General features: G+C 45.5%; 1 protein-coding gene across 4 annotated transcripts in view; it reads left to right on the top strand.

Annotated features, from left to right (window-relative positions):
* LOC108940004 (nuclear factor 1 C-type-like) overlaps positions 1-19,353 on the top strand; it is a 105,921-nt gene that overhangs the window by 4,022 nt on the left and 82,546 nt on the right. For 3 of the 4 annotated variants that reach the window (XM_018761739.2, XM_018761756.2, XM_029249881.1), the window contains exon 1: positions 992-1,251. The exons of the other annotated variant lie outside the window; for it this stretch is intronic. In XM_018761739.2, the coding sequence (XP_018617255.1) occupies positions 1,222-1,251 (30 nt within the window). In that variant the 5' untranslated portion in view covers positions 992-1,221. Of the gene's footprint in view, positions 1-991; positions 1,252-19,353 lie in introns of those variants that run through there. 4 annotated transcript variants of the gene reach the window in all.

Genomic DNA, 19,353 nt, shown 5'->3' with positions numbered 1-19,353 from the left:
CAGGAAGCTTTCATAATGTACCATATTAATGACCCGCTGTACCTTGATGCCTCTTTTGGCCTTAGGATACTTGTCTTGGATGGCCAGTTGTAGTCCTGTTAAACGAATATTCCCTTCATCGTTTTATCGGCCGCTGCCTGTTTCCTGCGTTAAATCCTTTTTTGGTGTTAATTTTTCAAAGTACCGATTACACTGCTTTTTGTGACCTTTGCATTTAGTTTGAGCCTACACATGGTAAGAAACACATGATGAATGGGGGCGCCTGATTTATTTTTCTTTGGGTTTTTTGGTGCGCAGGCTTGACACATTTTAGTCTTAAATTGGGGATTACTTTATATGGGTTTCAGGCAGTTTGGTTCCGTATTGTCTGGGTGTTGCGAGAATTATTTTGCGGTGCTGTTTGGACCCCTGTGCCTGGATCCCAGTACATGAGCTTCTCTACACAATGCACTGCACAGGATCCTGTGTACATGGACCCCCTGTGCACATACCCCAGACTTACCCCATCACTCTGCTGCCTGTTTTTCCTGAATCGCTGTCTTGGGTTTTCAAGTTTTCATGTCTTAAAATTGTGTCCCGAATGCCTGGGCTGGGAGGCTCAGCTGCCGTACTTGGTTTCTAACTCAGAGTCATCGAAGGCGAAAGGATCAGTAAGAAAGTGTCCCGGTAACAGGGTGTGTCAGTCATCGTTTTTGCCTGCTGGGGGGGGGGGGCTGCGCACGTGCGCGGTGTGGCGGACAGACGTGTCGCATCGGAGGGTCCGAGTGCTGCGCTCGTACTGGGAGTGATGGGCCTTGGGAATCGGGGATACTGCATCTTTAAGTTATTCTTTCTCTGGGATGGGCTATATTCATAACGTCATTTAATTCCTCCCTCTTTCTCCTTTTCTCATTCTCTGATTCTCTCTCATCATTTGCTAAAAGGAGAAGATTTGCCAACCGTCCAGCGTTTCCAAACGCCCTCCGCGTTTCCCCCCCACCCCCAACCCCAACCCACCCCAAATCGATTATTTCTGTCGCGCGCCACGTTTTCTCGCCTCTTTATATGTCGAGGCGCATAATCCATGCGGACCTCAATGCCAAGTCACACTTGGCGGTGAAGAAGAAGAAAAAGATGATGATGATGATGATGATGATGACGACGCTGGTGAAATGTGGACCAAATATTTGATAACTTTTTTCGGCTTTTGCAGTTTTACACTCCGTTTTCCCCCAAAGCACCATGATGTATTCTCCTCTCTGCCTCACTCAGGTAAAAAGCCGCGTTTTTACCCATGTTGTCATAAGTGTGTGTGTGTGTGTGCGTGCACGCGCGTCTCTTTGAAACGTGGAGGTGAGATCTTGTTGCGAGAGGAAAAGGCGGGATGGTGGCGGCGGCGGCGGCGGCGCATCTCCACTTCGTGGCCCTTTGGCACCGTCGCCAACTTCTCCGTTTCTGCCGCTCGAGTTGATCCGGTAAAGGCGCGCGCGCGCTTTCCTATTCCTTCATTCGCCGTTTCCAACTCACTCACGAGTCACTCGCTCCTGCCTTAGTTTTCTCTCGTCGTCGACTGCTACTCAGTCAGTCAGTGTGCGGGAACAGCTGGCACACCGTCAGTAAAACCGAGGTTTTTATTTATGCCCACCTCCCTCTCTCTCAACACAGTTTTGTTACGATTTCGGCGATATTTCGGATCATCTGTAGAATTTATGGCACTGAAACTCTTGCGGCGGAAAAAAAAAATGTAAAGAAAATGCGCCTTCGGACCCTCATTGTGATTAGAGTAATTTTTTTTAAACGATCTCTGGAATATATTTCACTTTGATGGATAAATGAGAAAAGAGTGCGGCGGGGGGGGGGGGGGGGGGGGGGGCGTGCGCAGCGCGGTGTGTGTGTGTGTGTGTGTGTGTGTGTGTTGATCTACCTACCGTGGCGGTTTGCGTCCTGCCCCGCGGACGAGCGCAGCAGAGCCGTGCGCTACAGTAACGCGCCGAAATGAGGCGCGTTCACGTGGCTGGTGGGAGGGTTTCGTGATAAGATGAAAAAGTCATTATATGTTTCTTATTTCATATCGATTTTGCAGTTGCGCTTATAATACTTTTCGGGTGTCATACTCATGTTTGACCATGCATGCATTTTTATTTCTTAAACAACATTCTCAAAGCCGCGATTAATAAGACGTTCGTTTTTCTTTATCCATAAACCGAATTTGCAAATAAAATATGCATTTGTTCAAATATTGTTGGATTATGTTTGCATTGCAAGTGTTTTGATGGACCAAAGCCATCACGTGTCCCTGGATGCAAATCAGCTCTTATATGTGTATTCTCACAATTATTATTGTGTTCATACAGACTGGCCCTGTTAATGTGTTTTCATATTTTCCTTATTCCTTTTACAGTATTACAGCTCTATGGATCACTGTGTATTTTAAATGTGCTGTGGATGTGCTTTCAGTGCCGGATTCTTTTTCAACAAAGTTTTATTTATGTAGCTCCAAGTGAATATAATCACACATTGATTATATGTGAATGTAATTTTTCTTTCTATAATCTTGTCCATATGTTTAAAATGTGCTTTTTGTGTCATTTGAAAACTGCCAGTTGAAACAGGTGAATTAGTTCAAAGCCTGGGTGATGCATGAAGTATTCAGTGCGATGTGTGGCCTGCGCTGGACAGTGGACAACAATACCGAGTGAGCAGAGCGGCCGACACATCGGGGTTTTATGCTGGAGTCCATGGGGCTGGAGCTCGTTGGGTGGTTTTACCTGGTAACTTGTGGACGCTTACTTTCCGTATACTTAACAGACGATCTCCTGAAGAAGGACATTCAGGGCTGCCGGATGTAAAACTACACAGTCAGACAAGATCAATAACAAGGGCAGGTACCGGTGAAGACGTTTCCAGAGCGCTGCTTAAAAACACACCTACACAAGGTGTCATTCGCAGTCCCTCACGACAGAAATACGTAATAAATCTGAACCGGGGTTGTGTGTGTGTGTGTGTGTGTGTGTGTGTGTGTGTGTGTGTGTGTGTGTGTGTGTGTGTGGATGCTGCACTGGCTGTAGGTTTGAATATGAGGCAAATCCAAAGTTGTCATCCATCCTTTAAAAGAAATGCTTTCATCTGAGCTGAGAAACTTTGTTTTCTGCTGTGCGTCCGAAAGCGGGCGAGTTGCTGTTTTATCGCGAAGGCCCTGAAGTTTCCGGTAACCGATCAGTAACCGAGAGCTCGGGTTGTGGGAAGTGACATACTGCGCGGGTGCAAAAATTAAGGAATTTAAATTAGCATAAATATGAATTTGTTTAACGTGTTAATAAACAGCCAAATTAAGGACTTCGCAGATGGAAAGGAAACAAATCGCTAAAAATGTGCTTCGCAGATCTGCTTTGGTACTGATACATAGGCATGGAAGGAGAAAGCGGGAATATTTGCTGGAGAGATGAGAGAGAGGATAAATGATAACCATTATCACCGCTGACATGCGTGTTATATAAAATTTCAAGACGTCTGTAATTTGCAACTTTCTCCTCAGTCAAAATTCAGGTTACATCACGTTGGTTTTGCAGCCCTGTGAAAAACAAAACCAGCTGCTCTCTGTAGCCTGCAGAAAGGGTGGGGGTGTGTGTGTGTGTGTGTGTGTGTGTGTGTGTGTGTGTGTGTGTGTGTGTGTGTGTGGGGCAATGTGATGGGTCCAGAAACCTTAGCTTACCATTGTGCGGTCAGCGCTGCTGTGAATTGATGTGAGGGTTACACCACCACTCACGCAATCTTGATACCTTTACTACCTTTACCATTTTTTTTTTTTAAACTTCACCACATTTCAGTCGGCAGTCTTTATATAGACCTGCTTCTGCGAAGCGACAATCATAGCGGAATTTCTGCATCATCTGACTTGTAATAAACAGGAAGGATTTCTGTTTAAAGACGTAACCGATTCTTTTTAGGTGTCGCACGGAAATGGACCGAAATGAAAAGTGTTGGAAATATAAATAAAGAAAAAAGGGAAATTGGCTTAGTTTGGCAATGAGACTGACCACAGCAAAATAGCATAAAGCTTCTGGAAGCTGCTGATGACTGATAAAAAAAGGCAGTAAGTGCTGGCGGACAGCATTTCAAAACTTTCCATAGCCGTCATGTCATGAGTAATGTATTTATTTCGGAATGAAAGTGTTTGTGTTTGTGTCTCTATGTTCCTATTCCCCGTGCTGGATTTGGACGGCGAAGGGCACCCCGTCGGTCGGCGCCGTTCCACGCCGTACCTCGAAAACCCCCTGCGGCGCGGCCCGCCGCGTCTGCCAGACCGTCTCCACGGGACCGGTCTACCCGTGCTCCGTGTTTTCTCACACCGCGCCGCACCTTTCGTTCTGACTCGCGAGGACCTGGAAAACCAAAGCTTCCTCTCACGGCGAATTAAATTCCCATTCGTGTTTAAAAGTCACGCTGCTGCAGAGAACTCGAAACCACCCGGCGCAGACGTGATAAAAATGGACAAGCGCGCATTTCCTCCTTTGCCCCCGTGCAGGCCGGTGGAGACGTCTTCTTTCCCGGAACGGCACGGCATGGAGGGACAAGGAGGGACAAGGAGGGACGGAAAGGGACGGAGAGGGTGCGGAAACATGCGCCGTCCCGCATACGTGACTACCTGTCCTCCCTGAGCGCGTCCCCCTTTGGGCCCTCATTAGAGCGAGGCCGGAAGGCCTTTAACCCCACCGTATGCGACAGGCCGCTGTGGGACGGGGCACGTTTGCCCGATTTACCTGATTTACCGAGGGCCAGTTTTTAAGTGTGTGACAAGTGAAAGAAATTAAGCTATTTGTACAGTGAGACACAGCGATGACTCTGCTTGTCGCTGTTACCTTCGCTGCTGGGTCTGCAGCCCTGTGTGTTATGCCGATAGTGCAGCGCAACGTTGCGCCTTTTTTCCTGCCGATTTCTCACCGATAATATCCGCTAGTACACAGTAACACGCTTCCGTTTTTAATTGTAACAGCTACATTTATTTAGTCTCTTTTCTCCAAAGGGATGTACGCATCAGAGAACAATATAAAAAGTGCATTTCATCAACAGAAGGAGGGATTTGGATGCAGACGTGTGATTCTAGAGCACAATTTGTCACAATCTGCCATATGTGCCAGTATACATCACATGAATAAATGCATAAAGATTTAGCCATTAGAAAAAAAAAAAATTAGGAACTCAAGAGGTGAGGGCAGCGGTGAGTTTGAAAGAGGTGAGTTTTAGACCCTTCTTAAATGTAGTGAGAGATTCAGCAGTTCTGAGTGAAAGGGGAGGTCAAGCCACCATATTGGAGCCAGAACCAAAAACCTTAGTGCTTCTAATTTTGGACCTTTTGTACGTGGGATCACCAAGCGGACAGAGGTGGAGAAACGTAGCGGTTTGGTTGAGGTGTAGCGGGTGATCTGGTCTTGTAGGTATCAGGGATCAGTTCCAGTTAAGGTTTTGTAGGCCATAACCAGGGTCTTGAATTTGATCCGGGCAGCTATAGGAAGCCAATGCAGAGAGAATTTTGTGTGAATTATACTGTAATAACACTGTATTTTGTTAATGCACATAAGTGAGTGGAAAAGTTTGGAGGCTATACCTGTCATTCCTTGGAGCTGGAGACCTTTTCCTGTTCAAAGTACCTTCCTGCACGCTCTATGCACTTCTTGCCAAAAACTTCCGAACGACGTGCGGCGGCAAATTTTTTTGGCATCGTCTTTAAAGCGGCGACCTCAGCTTTTTTCGCCTCTTTGTCAGATGAAAATTTCCTTCCCCAAAATTTCCTTTGTCTCCGTTCCAGGTGCTTCGTTCAACATCTCAAAAGTTTTCTTGAACGCTTTTCCCGAGCTTTGCGCAAAACTCAGTCGCACGTCTTTGTCTCGGAGTTGAAGAAACATCAGAGGTGGCCGCCGTCGCAAAATAGGGGTTGAACCATTGGGTGCGAAAGCTGGAGAATGGAACAGAACCCGGTCCTGCTAGTGGTGACGCTCAGTAGGTTGTGACCTTGACTGTCCCAGCACCACACAGGTGCAGCGCGGTCAGTCTCTAAAGTTCTCAACCAACCCTTGGAGATGTACCTCATCAATATGGGTTATCTTCAGCAAGCCCCTACGTCTCTCCGGGCTTCGTTCTCATTGTGAGGCCAGGCAGGGGCACCTTTACATCAGCATGATTCAGCTCATCACCATCATCAGCATCATCATTCTTTTGAGAAGGTGAGGTTTAAGTAAAACCTTGAGCATCTTGTTACAATAACTTTTTTATATCACACATCTTGCGACACACCTGGTGATGTCATGGCATCGTGGGGTGTTGGAGGTGTTTCTGCATCAGGCATCCTCATTTGGAATCAGGAATCCTGTTATTGTTATTATTATTATTATTATTACTATCACTATTATTTGATGCATCACTATGCCAGCCAATAAAATTATGATGATAATAATAATAATAATAATGCTCATATTCATTCTGAAACTTGAGCCCCAATCTTTAACTGCTGAAAAACCTTTAGCCTGTATGATTTACCCCTTCAGCTTTTCTAACTACTGATGTTTTCGCTCACCTTCTTAAGTATATTTAATGTGTTTTTTCATTGCTGTCATTACTGTTAAAGGTCATGCATTAGCGGGTGTTACGTGACTGACCACTCCTGCCGTAAGGAGCGCTGAAATACCCTTGTTCTGCTGTGGCACCCCAGGCCCCGGAGAGCCCCTGCTGCTATTAGGCTGCGTCTCTGAGGCCGGCATCGCTAGCCCAGGTGCATTCTGGGTAGGGGAACCTGCCCCAGTTTGGCTGTGAAATTTCCGAGCATCGGCGTCACAGGGTCGCGGTCCTCTGGAATGCGGCGTATCGGTGCAGGTGGGGAACCTCGTCCAGGGTTGAAATGCGGAGTAGCGGCCGAGGCCAGGATTCCCAGGCGGCCCTTCTTGCGGACGCTGAATAGAGGCTCTCTGTGCTCCACGTTACAACTCAGAATCCCTGGCAGGAAGTGTGTTATCGCAAATCTCTTCATATCACAAGAGTTTGTTTAAATTCTGCCAGAACACAAAGCCTCTCCCGTTTTGAGTTTAGTGATGATGGTGACAAAATCTTAACCGCATGCGTGCGACTGCTTGCGGAATGAATCACCGGGGGGACCCTGTGGAGTGGGATGATGACCGCACCCTCATCTTGGATCTGCGCAGCGTTGTCACGGGGGTTAGTGACGCGTAGAGCCGCTGAAATGGGGATCCTGACCACGTGTTGTGGAAGAGCGCCGTGCAAGTCATCGTCTTCTCTTTCATACAGTACCGGTCAAAAGTTTGAGCACGCTTGATGGAAATAATTTGTTAATGAACGTGATGAGGAGAGGAGCTGATATGTCTTCCCGTTACTTCTTCTTGAGCAGTAAATCCATGAGATGTAGGCCACTTGTGGGTTGCCTTGTTTTTCCTTTGTGGTCCAGTTCACCCGATGCAAGTATTGACCAGGTGCCCCGGGTGTTCTCAAACTTTTGACTGCCACTGGTAAAGCCATTCGTTAAACAGTTCTCTATTAATTGCATTACATTTATTGTTTCTTAATGAAGGCTCAGATGCTGCTCTGTGATGTGGCTCGCAGAATATGAATATTCGCGACTTACCGGCAAGACAGGGATTCCGGGGCTGTTTTGGCTGTGCTCAAGGCTCAAGTCTCCTGGAGTACGAGGCCGCACGCCGAGGAACCTGTGTTTCTGGCAGCCTGAGCGGATTGATGAAGGCCGTCGAATATATACGTATTTCGTGGCCTGGTGTAATGTTTATTTAATTATTTTTCAGTTTACCTTGGATCTAAGGGGGGCACGGTGGTGCAGTGGGTTGGACCGGGTCCTGCTCTCCGGTGGGTCTGGGGTTCAAGTCTCGCTTGGGGTGCCTTGCGATGGAGTGACGTCCCGCCCTGGGTGTGTCCCCTCCAGCCCTACGCCCCGTGTTGCCAGGTTAGGCTCTGGCTCCCTGCGACCCCGAATGGGACAAGCGGTTTCAGACTGTGTGTGTGTACATTGGATCTGCAGCAGCTGTTTTTTTCCACCATATTCCTTTATGAACCAATTTCACTGTTATACACCATGTAGCATAAACGCACGGGTTTATGGTTGACAGAAACTGCCCTAAGAAATTAATCCGAGGACCACGTTAAGAGGCGATTTTATTGAAAATACCTAATGTGTAACGGCTCATGTTTTCCTTTTCCGTTTGACAGAATAGAGCAGAACTCATGACGGAGCACTCCGAACACTCACCGTGCGCTGGCTCTCGCTGTGTGTGTCGAAACTCACTGCAGCCGCACGCGCTTGCTCCGGCTTTCCCGGGGAATGATATCCCCCTTTTCTGTAAGGATGGCGCGGAGCAGGGGGCTGCTCCGAACGAGCACGGGCTCCTTCTCCTCGTGCCGAGATGGCGCGCGCCGCAAGAAACGCGCCTTCGCGCCGCGCATTTGTGGGTTTTCGTGCCGAGCGGAGAAATGAAGCGATGTAGGGCAGCTTCGGGTGCCGGTGCCTGTCTCCGTGAAGCTGAAAGGGCAGTTTTTGAGTCATCAGGCACACTTTCATGTGCATGGAGCAAATTTGGGTGAAGGCGCAAGGGATCTGTCTCAACCTGTGCTCTCGCTGAATGTGCGTGCAACAAAAACACATTTTGTACAAGAGCTGACAACATGCGCTACGCGCGTACGGTGGGCGGGACACAGGGGAGGATTCATTTCATGCGCCCTGAATGAGATTCCCACAAATCACTGCGAAAGAGAGACGTTATTGTTAACGCGCACGTGTTTTGAAGCCACTTGTCCCAAGCGGGGTCACGGCAAACCGGAGCCTAACCCGGCAACACAGGGCGGAGGGGACACACCCGGGACGGGACGCCAGTCCGTTGCAAGACACCCCAAGCAGGACTCGAACCCCAGACCCACCAGAGATCAGGACCCTTCCAAACCCGCTGCACCATCACATTCCCCTCTTCTTATTAGCTATTTACACAATCATACATACTATTATACTGTACTACACTATTCCATATAATATATCCAGTTTTGAAAAGTTATTCCCTAATATGGAATTAAGAAAAAATTTTTCTAAATGATAAATACGAGCGCCGATTATCCGAAAGTCAGTCATCTGACTTATCCAAACCACTGTGCCGCCCCTCCCAAAAAATAACAGCACTGTATTCTGTTATTTCTGCCCAATTACTTATTTCTGCTTATGTAAAAAAATGTGATTTATAGTTGAACCCATGTAAAATAATGATGTAAATTTAAAATCAATATAATGTAAATTGCTTTTTCAAAACGTGTCGGTTATTGTTTACAAACCGTTTCCTAAATCACTTACTTTTTATGCGTCGTATTTCAAAATACGGTGGTAAAATCCTCGCATACGATAATTTTACCGTATGGCTACACTTTGTTTTGTATAAACCAGGTATTCTCACGTATGTTTGATTATCCAAACTATCTGATTAGCCAAACCAACCCTGGTCCTGTTTAATTTGGATATTTGAACGTTCTGCTGCAGAGTTCTATGGATTTAGGAAATAATTTTTCCTCTTTTCTTGTGGCCACAGCTGGAATCACAGTGCCCAGCTGGAGAGCTCTCTCCTGCTTTACACTGGATCTACAGCGGCTCTTCACCATGTTTTTTAAACCCTTCTGTTTACCCAAATTAGCCATCTTAATGAAAAGTCACAGCTCCAAGCTGGTCAGCTTTCTGCTGATACCTGTGTGACTAGTTAAGATGCAGATGTGCTGCAGATGTGCACCGTGTGCGTCAGCCAGACGGTGTCAATAACTCTAGCACGACCCGTTGTGGTGACCGCCCCCGCTGCATGCCCCATTTCTTTTCTGTGATGTCCCACGCAGCTACCGCTGTAAACACCTCCTGCAGGACAGCGTATTCATGGTTTTATTTGCCGTTTAAACTTCTTGAATGTCGGCTGTAAATCAGAGGCGTTTGAAAGCAGGCAGGAGGGGGCATAGTGGTGGGTGCTACCATTGAACAACCCAAGTTTCGGTCCCACCGCCTGCTCTAGCACCCTTGCGCAAGGTACTTACCCTGAACCGGTGCAGTAAAAATGACCCGTTTGTATAAATGGGTAAATAACTGTAAGTAGCTTAATGTTAGAAATCGATTTGGGGTATCAGCTAAATAAATAAATAAAAAGTGTCATCGAGTGTCATCTTGACCCTAAGACAGATGTATCTTGATAACGGCGACTTTGCTTTAGCCTGTCAATAAAATTCTACTGCCATGATTAAATTAAGGGGACGTTAGCCTTGTGACAGGACGATACCGTAGTAAGTTCTCTGCGTTTCGCCAATGTATGAAATCGACCTAAAGCGGACTTGACTGTTGTTGACCGTTGTTCTTCGCGATGACATTCTTCTGAATCACAAACATGAAAGTGAGACTACCGTTGTGCTGATTTTTTAAACATCTTCTATTCTGTTGCATGAATCTTTTTATGCATCATAAACATTTACATTAATTTAGCTGAGCTTTTGCAGCTCGAGAAACTTGCAGAGATTTACTTATAGCAGGGCAGTTTTTACTATAGGAATTTAGTTCATCCTTAGTAGGGTATCCAGGGACAGCTGACGGTCTGGCATGGCGATTAGGGCCGCTGCCTTTCGATCCGAAGGTTGCCGGTTCACATCTCACTTTAGCCGTGGTACCCTTGAGCAAGGTACTTACCCTGAACTTCTCCAGTGAAATTACCCAGCTGTGTCAATAATTGTAGGTAACTTAACATTATACAGTAGATTGCTTTGGGAAAGAGCATCAGGCTAAATGAGTAAATACAAGTCAAATAAACTGTAATAGTGGTAGGTGTCTTGTTACATGCTATATAACACATGAAAATATGGGTTGAGTGAGTCAGCAGAACTGGGGTGCAGATCCAACGAGATCATCTTTAATCTTAAGATGTACAGGGGTCTAACATCTAATATACGTTGGATTACTTGCCTGATTGCACAGCTCGGTCCGGTATCCGCTGCGCGACTCTGCGCTATTAAAGGATGAACTGTGAGGGAAGCCTGTTCTGAGGATCTGCTCTGCTCTCTAAGATGAGCCGTGTTGCTTCTGTTGTGCCGTGAATGTACTACACTTACGACGCAGGCTCTCGTTACACACGGATGGCCGGCAGGCTGTCACTGTCTGCAGGAGAGCAAGATGATGCGCGGGTGCAGAGCCCAGCCCCCACAGCTGTATCTGTTGCAGGCTCAGACAGAGATCTCTGCGAAGCTGGAGGCGAGCCAGGGAGACGACACATCAGCTTCGCGCGTAACCCCACATGACTCCACAGAAGAGAAGTGCAGCGTTTCTCTGCCTGTCTCATTTGGGAAAGACCTCAAAATGTCCCTGATGTATTTTTAAATAATTATTTTTTGCCTCCCAAGCCTCACCGCCTTTGTCTCAAAAATACGCGAAGAAATTCTTTTGTGCGTTACGTTCTTTAATTAGGCCAGCGATGTTTCTTAATTAATGTCAGACCTGCATTCCTCTCTGTACATGTTCTATTGTTATTTTTAAAATTAGAATTTTAACGCTGACTATATGTGGAGTTCTCAGTTTTGGCTCTGACGTGGTCGAATGTGATTCCTCTGTCCCTCGGAGCTGCTGAATCCCTTTAAACATTGAAGAAGCATCTCAAAACACATCTCTTTCAGACCCACTTCTCTCCGGACATGACAGCTCTACAAATTTGCTTCAAGCCATCTATCACGATCACTTTTATATTTCCTGTAAGTTCTATATGCAGCTGTCCATGTGATTTGCATCAGAGAAAAACGGTGGAGCTGGACAAACTGACTGCTCTTTTATGATCATGTGTGGAGGACAGCGTCCACTAAATGAATCAAACTAAGTGTAACAGAGTTAGTTACAGACTGTTAAAATCTATTTCTGGACATACAGTGTCACAGCAAACAAAGATAAGTTTCTTCTGCAAGGATTTTCATTTCATACGGAAGCTGGACTGTATGCGAAAAGGGTTCCAGAATTGTATTCCAAAAAAACATGATGGGAATCACAGGCTGCAGGAGAGGAACTGGTGCTATGTGGTCTTATCATTCTTCTTGCTTTTGTGTAGCCTGAAAACCAGTAGACTTAGGTTGAATATTCTGCCAGTGCTTCATCAAGCAAGACTTCAATGGACTGGCTCACTTCCTGCCCCCCCAGCATCTGCTCGCTCTAAATATAGCCTTGATGGCTAAGTTTTCCCTCACAGAAGCAAGAGGGTGGGGTGGGGTGGGCTGTGGCGTTGAAGAACAAGCTGTGTTTAAGGCTCACCGCAGTGCCCTATTGTGGCATGATGGGGATTACAGAGATTAGCAGGGCCCAGTGTTGTGTAATGGATTGTAACCGTGGCGATGAAAGCTAAAGAGCAGCGGCGTAAGGATGCTGCAGCATCAGGATGCTGGGCTTGGGGAGGGAGGGAGATTTGCAACATGCTGTGTGTCTTTGCCATTTAAGAGCACTCTCAACAGCAAAAACCAAATACTGTTCTCTAACAGCCTCTTTGTTTTAGATTTTATTGCACTTTCTTTGGTTGTAGATATTATTATTAATGTTATTGTTGTCCATTACTACTTAAGTCACTCGTAATTGTACACTTTTATAATTTTTGTTGTTGGAGACTGGAAGATACGCACAGTTCAGTGCCTCTAGGGCACCACACCAAGACCCTCATTGGGATTTAAAATTGACACCCATTACGTTAGATCACAAGTGCAGTTTTTAACAGCCAGGCAGTCTGGCTTTGCATTACTCCGGAAGTGTCACGCCCCCAACCACACACACACCTGGCAGGAATCAACGGGACAGGGTTTAAAAGCAGCCAAACCACCACTGTCAGGTTGTGGAAATCTCCCAGAGACAACTGTCCCTTCTACACTCACCAGCAGCATACACCGCTTTGCCCTGTTTCCTTGTCCCATGACTTGATTACCTCGGTTTCGATCCTGGCTCCCCAAATCGACTACGACTTTGGATTTGCCCGCTGAATGACGTTTGCCCTTCGGTCCCTGACCACGAGTCTTGTCTTGCCCTGCAATCTCCAAATAAGCACAACTGCGATTGGGTCCTACCACTTGCTTCCCGTCTTGTGGTTGTGACATAACAGCATGACAGCATTAATGTGTATTTTATATTAACAACACAAGAGTCATGCTGTAGAAGCTCGCACACCAGCTGCCTTACAGCACCTGGGCCAATGGGGCACAGGTTCGAATTCGGCGCAGTCTATGTGAAGTTTGGAAATTATTCCCGTGTTTTCACATGGGTTTACTCTTAGCGCTCTGGTTTCCTCTCAGAGTCCAAAGGTGTGTGTTTCAGGTGGATTGGGGAATCTAAGTAGTGTGGGAACGTGTGTGTGTATCAGTGGCTACATTGTGGTGAGCTGGCATCCTGGTCCAGGGTGCACCTGAACTAGCCATGCGCCCTGTACTCCTGGGACAGGCTCCAGACCACCATGACCCTGACTTGAGCAAACGGTTAGTGAGTAAGTAAAATGCATCCTGTTATAAAAAAAAACAAATATGCATTCTGAGTTGCCCACAGTTTAAAAAAACTGAAATTCATTGATAATTTTGACAATACCACTGCTTAGGCTGTAATGAAATATAACTAGCAAACAGTGACACAAAGCTCAAGCCCAATAGGTGAAAACAACGATCCTGTACCGTGAAAAACATGCACGCAGCAGTTCTGTTAAAGTTTATATTTTGCGAAAGGTCTCTGTACGTTAATCATTGTAAGTCTCACTGTTCACCAAATAACTAAGTATTGTTTAGTATTTCTCTAGCAGCTCACCAAGAAATAATAGCTTCAGACAGAATATTTTCAGAACAGCATTCTTACATACTTGCGATGTGACCGGAGTTACAGCATGGGTTCTTCAGCAGATAGAAATAATGGATTGTTACATTTACATTTCCAATTTGAATATACAAAAAAATGGCTCATAATGAGAAACACTTTTGCTGGAATTATTTGTGTCCTTTGGCGTAATCATTGTCGGGCGGTTTTTCAGGTAGATGAGGTCTACAGACCATACGTTTCACAGATGAGATCATAAGACCTTCCACAAATAACCCCGTGACAAGGATTGAGTCGGAGAGATGTTGGCTGGGAGGTGTGACACAAGGCCGGGTGACAATTTGAGATTTACAATTGCTACACGAACAATTTAAAGCGACGGAACGCCATAACGGAAAGCTACCTCGAAGACATGTCGAGGGTTAAAGTGCTCGCGGACCTCCTGTAATGCTGATTAGAATTTTAATCTGAGTACAAGGGCTTAGTTTCGCGAGTCCACGATGACACGTGGGGCGTGGATGCTGCAGCTGGCGGCCAGCGTCTCCGCGACGCGCGCAACCGCCGCCACTGTTTACGCGCGGGCGATCGATGGCGCGCTTCCTGTTTGCGCGTCTCGCGCCGCAGCTTCTCTCCTCCTTGTGTCCCGCCGTGCGCAGCGAGGGCTTAAACCGCAGTTTCCTGCCTGTTGATGGGGTGGCGAAGATAGAGACAAATGTGACGCGTTTAGGTAACCGACTACAGGGGAAGCCGTTGCCAATTATAGTTTTATACTACAGTACATGAATAGTATAAAGTTGAAAATGTACTGTAGTGGCGGTTGAGAAGCCGCAGCTTCGTTTGCGCAGACACTGAGCGAAGCGCTTTTGTTTTGTCCGTTCGCGACCCCCCCCCCGCGTCCTTGCCCGTAACGGAAGCCTTGACACTGTCCTACAAAAACGCACAGCTGCGAAATAACAGCGGACACATTTGGGGGCCGCTGACTGTTCCGCAAGAAATAACGAAATACTGCGTTTCCTTTAATTGCACATCACGGTTACGTGCGGGTAACTTGCGGACTTGTAACGGCGCGGAGCGCGCGGCTGAGGCGCGCGGCAGCTCGCGAGACGCCGGCCGGGTTCTTAAAGCGAACGTTGACGCGCTCGGGTTGAGGGATTTTGAAGTGTTTTCCTCAGAGTGGTATAAACTTCATGGTCCGTGCGTTTTTTTTAGTTACATTTACTGCATCTGATGCTTCTCACTGTTTTACCCGTTCATACAGCTGTTTGAGCCATTTATATATTTGACTGGGTAATTTTTATTGGGAAGAAATGCGAGACGCGCTCAAAACAGGGTTATTAAGGAGCTCGAAAGCCGTACAAAATTATTAGAAAAAATGCAGCACGCGCAGTTTACAGAATAGAATTTTTTTTTCGTAGGGACGAATTTTGGCGGGATGGCTTCGTCACCGTGACGCGTCACATTGATTTACATTTACATTCATTTATTTAGAGACGCTTTTCTCAATGCGACTTCCAATTGACTCTACGTGGTATTATCAAGGGGCACGGTGGTGCAGCGGGTTTGACCGGGTCCTGGTCGCTGGTGGGTCTGGGGTTCAAGTCCCGCTTGGGGTGCCTTGCGATGGACTGGCGTCCAGTCCTGGGTGTGTCCCCTCTCCCTCCCCCTCCAGCCCTGCGCCCTGTGTTGCCGGGTTAGGCTCTGGCTTGCTGCGACCCCCCCCTTAGGACCAGCGGTTTTGGACTAAGTGTGTGTGGTGTTATCAGTCCACACACCTTATTCACCAAGGTAACTTACACTGCTTACAATGGGTCATGTAGATGAAGGCATCTGTGTGCGCACTCCCTTTTTTTTCATAATCAAATTTGAGCAATTTAGAGTAAGAACCTTGGTTGTGGGTGCTAAGAAAAAGCAGTGGGGATTCCAACATGGGCCTTTCAATCACTAAACACTGCCCCACCTGCTCACTCTTAAGTTGGTGGGAAAAGCTCCTTAAATCCTGAGCCATTTATTATTATTATTATTATTATTATTATTAATAATAAACAAAAATTTGAATTATGGATCTACTGAATGAGAGCCAGGGAATTACGTTTACCTCTAAAATAATAGAAAACCTGCTCTATATTGCACTACATCATACCGTTATATTCCTATTTTAATAATCTTTTATGGAAATTTAAAATATATCCTGTAAGAGGGCAAATTTAATTTAGTTTGGGATGTACAGCTGAATTCTTTGGGCAGTTCAGCCTTTGTGGTGGATTCCCTTGCGTCGATCAGGAGACAGATTTACTTATATGAAGCCTAATGCGATTAAACAAGCAGACAGGACAGGAATGGAGACTTAAGTAATCTGGTCCTGCACAGCTCTCCTCCACAAAGCTGTAGGGCCCCTTTTTACGTCTTTGGTAACTTTTGTACCTTTTTATACACGCAGCTGTTAAACATTATTTTGCATGAAGTCGATTCACCTGTTTTGCATCATTCAATTAACAGTTGAAAAATCAGAGGAAATTTGAACACATTGGGGTTATGCCACAGTTTGTGTTTTTAATCAAATATGAAGTTTAGCAGCCTCATTATTTTGTTTTTCATTTAATGTTAAATGTAGCTTTGAGGGTGCCTATGCTATAGAATATTGAGTACCTGTATTAAATCTAATATGCAGTATATAGAATTACATGGTAACCACATCAGCAGTCTCTAGATTTGTCCTGTGTGCAATATGTTTGAGTTTCTTGGCCTGATTTTGTTTGAAGTTAATGCACATCATATTTTATACTCTTTTTTTGACTCACTACATAGGCATTTTTTTCAAACCAGTTTACTATTCTCTAAAGTGGTTTCCTGTTGTTTGTCATTTGCTAAAAATTCTTTATTAATTGAGTCACAAACACTGCAGCGAGCTTTGAAACGCTTTGTGTGTCACTATATTATGTGCTCATTAAACTTTGTGGATGCTCCATTTTTACTGTGGTATGGATATGATTGACTTTCCATTTTGGGCGTTGTTAATTAAAACTGGCTGCAAAAGGCAATGAATGACATCCATTTAACGACAAACTATTTGCGTTTGTGGTACATTGTGTGTATTTGTATATAGTTGTAACAAGAAAGACCAAAGCTGATTACTTTCAATGTATATGAAAAAGTGAGAGGTTACTTGCAATAGGAACATCCCTGTCATAGACTATATTTCATACAGAAGGACTCCAAATGCAGAAACAGTCTGCCAAAGAAAAGATAATTATTAGGGAAAAGAACTATTAATAAATCTTTATGCAGGTATTTTATCCTTCTAATATTTTCTAATGTTTTCCTTGTTTTTTGCAAATATTTGCTTTTGCTGTGTGTGTACCGAAAAGTTTTATGCAAATTTCATGGGCGGTAGAACCCTCTGAATTTTAATTTAAATTTTGGAAAAAAAATATTTAAATCAAGATGGGGAGCAAAAGATTAGGAGTAACTGACAGGTATGTGCCCATGCTGGAGTTTGCCAGTAGTAGGCTGTTACATAACTGGGAAGTGTTTGCATCAAACCGAAGGACTTCGATAGAGTCCGTGCTCTTCTGATTATTTCAAGCACAAGGGGCTCTCTGTGCTCTTCGTCTGATTTGCAGCTCTTGAGTTTGGAATGTGACATTCCTTAAAAAAGGAGGGGAAGGAGCTTCGTGGCAGTTCTCCAGCGAGTACAACGCCCGTGGCACCAAGCGCGCACACCTGATTGTGGCCTTTTTGGAATATATACGCTTAAGGTGGCAGCTGTCGGAAAAGCCCCCTTCTGCTCAGCAGGAGGAGAACGCGGCTGGGCTGAGACTGCTGAACAGCCGCCCCGGAGCATCAGTATTTTGGCCCCTGAAGCGCCATGTTTGCGCCACTCTTAGTTGTGCTTGTTTCACTTGGTTTTACAATGCAGAGGCCCAGAATGATTCTAACTGTGAAAGAGTGGAAGGTGTGGAAGCTGTTATGATTATAAAAACATGCAAATGATCTATGTAAACATAAGGTATTTGGAAAAGGACCAAATAATGTTTTAAGCCGGTTCGAGGCTGTACTGGTGGAAAAAGTGCCTCTGTAGCTTTGCGTGTGTGTGTGTGTGTGTGTGTGTGTGTGTGTGTGTGTGTGTGTGTGTGTGTGTGTTGATATACCTACCGTGAGGTGAACTGAGGTGGCAAGTTTGTATGTCAACACTGCCTTCACTTTCGCATAGGAAAGCACAACATGCTCCCCGTGCCCCCAGGGTCTGCAGCTCAGTGTTTCTCTTTGACAGTTATTGACGGCCCATGATGCATTGCAGTTCACAGGATGCCGTCGGCTGTTATTCTCTAAAGATTTTGTTTTTTTTGATTTTTCTTTCCCCTGCCTGCTTTTTTTTCCCTCTAAATCACATTCCTTAACAGCGTAAGGAAACAGCGTAGGCAGACATTAAAACAGTTCCAAACATAAAGCGACAATGATGTTTAAAACAGTTTCTTTGGATGCTCTTTGGGGTATTAAGTTACACGTTTAATGTACTTGTTGAAACGCTTAAATCAAATATGGGATGTGCAAATGAAATATTCTCTTTCTGATATATTAAGACCAATTTCAAACAATTAAAAGGCCATTTAATTGCACACATTTGCAATTCTTGTAAATACCGTCGTTAATATTTTAAATGACTCATGTTTTCTTAGATTAAGAGGTTTTTCTGCACAAGTGTATCTTTACAGTAAAAAAGATCACACTTATTTATCGTCGTGGTACACATGCTGTTGAAAGGATGTGGCCACTTGGCTGCACGTGGTGTTTGGAAGCTCCAGGTGTTTCCTTAAAAACTTTGAAGTAAATGTACCGAAATGTGAGGGCGGGGGGAGCAGCGGGGGGAGTATTTTAAAGAAATGGCAGCTCAGCCAGCACCGGTATCTTAGTTTCAGGACATTCTCTTTTCATGCTGTAGGTTTCCCCTGGGAAGGTGCCCCCCGTGACCCAGCCATTGAGCCTCGGCACAGGAGGGGATGTCTAATTATGACCGTAGCGGGAGCTCCGTATCCACATCTCACAGCTCTTAGCGGGGTTTGATAAAAGACCGCTCTTCATATCCAAGGCTCATCTGGCTACGTAGGAACCTGCTGTCTTCCCTTAAAGAGGTCCGGACCACAGTGACCAAACTGAATTTTATAACTGCAGCCTGTACTCTATTTTCATGTCATTTTTTATTCTGCATTATCTAAAGAGAAATGTGTTCAGAACATCATAAAAAGACTGTTGCAATTACATATACGGAAAACAGCCTTTGTTCCTGTGTTTGAAAAGGCAGGATCAGCCAGGGGATAAAATAGAGTAGCTGGGCACAAGCGCAGTTTTTTCATCAGCTCTTTAATACTCAAAGGAACAAAGAGGAGATCCCTTCTGTATATTCTGGCTCGGGGCAGAAATGAAGGTGCACTATGAAATGAATAGCTGCCATTGTTCCGAATGGCTCGCAGCTGTGCCCGTCATCAGAGGTCCCGCTGCTGTCAGTGAGTGTCGGGTGGCGCTAGGTTGCCCCCGCGGGC

This window comes from Scleropages formosus, chromosome 2, assembly GCF_900964775.1.
Source record: "Scleropages formosus chromosome 2, fSclFor1.1, whole genome shotgun sequence".
Classification (NCBI taxonomy): domain Eukaryota; kingdom Metazoa; phylum Chordata; class Actinopteri; order Osteoglossiformes; family Osteoglossidae; genus Scleropages; species Scleropages formosus.
This window is presented reverse-complemented; position numbering and strand designations above follow the sequence as displayed.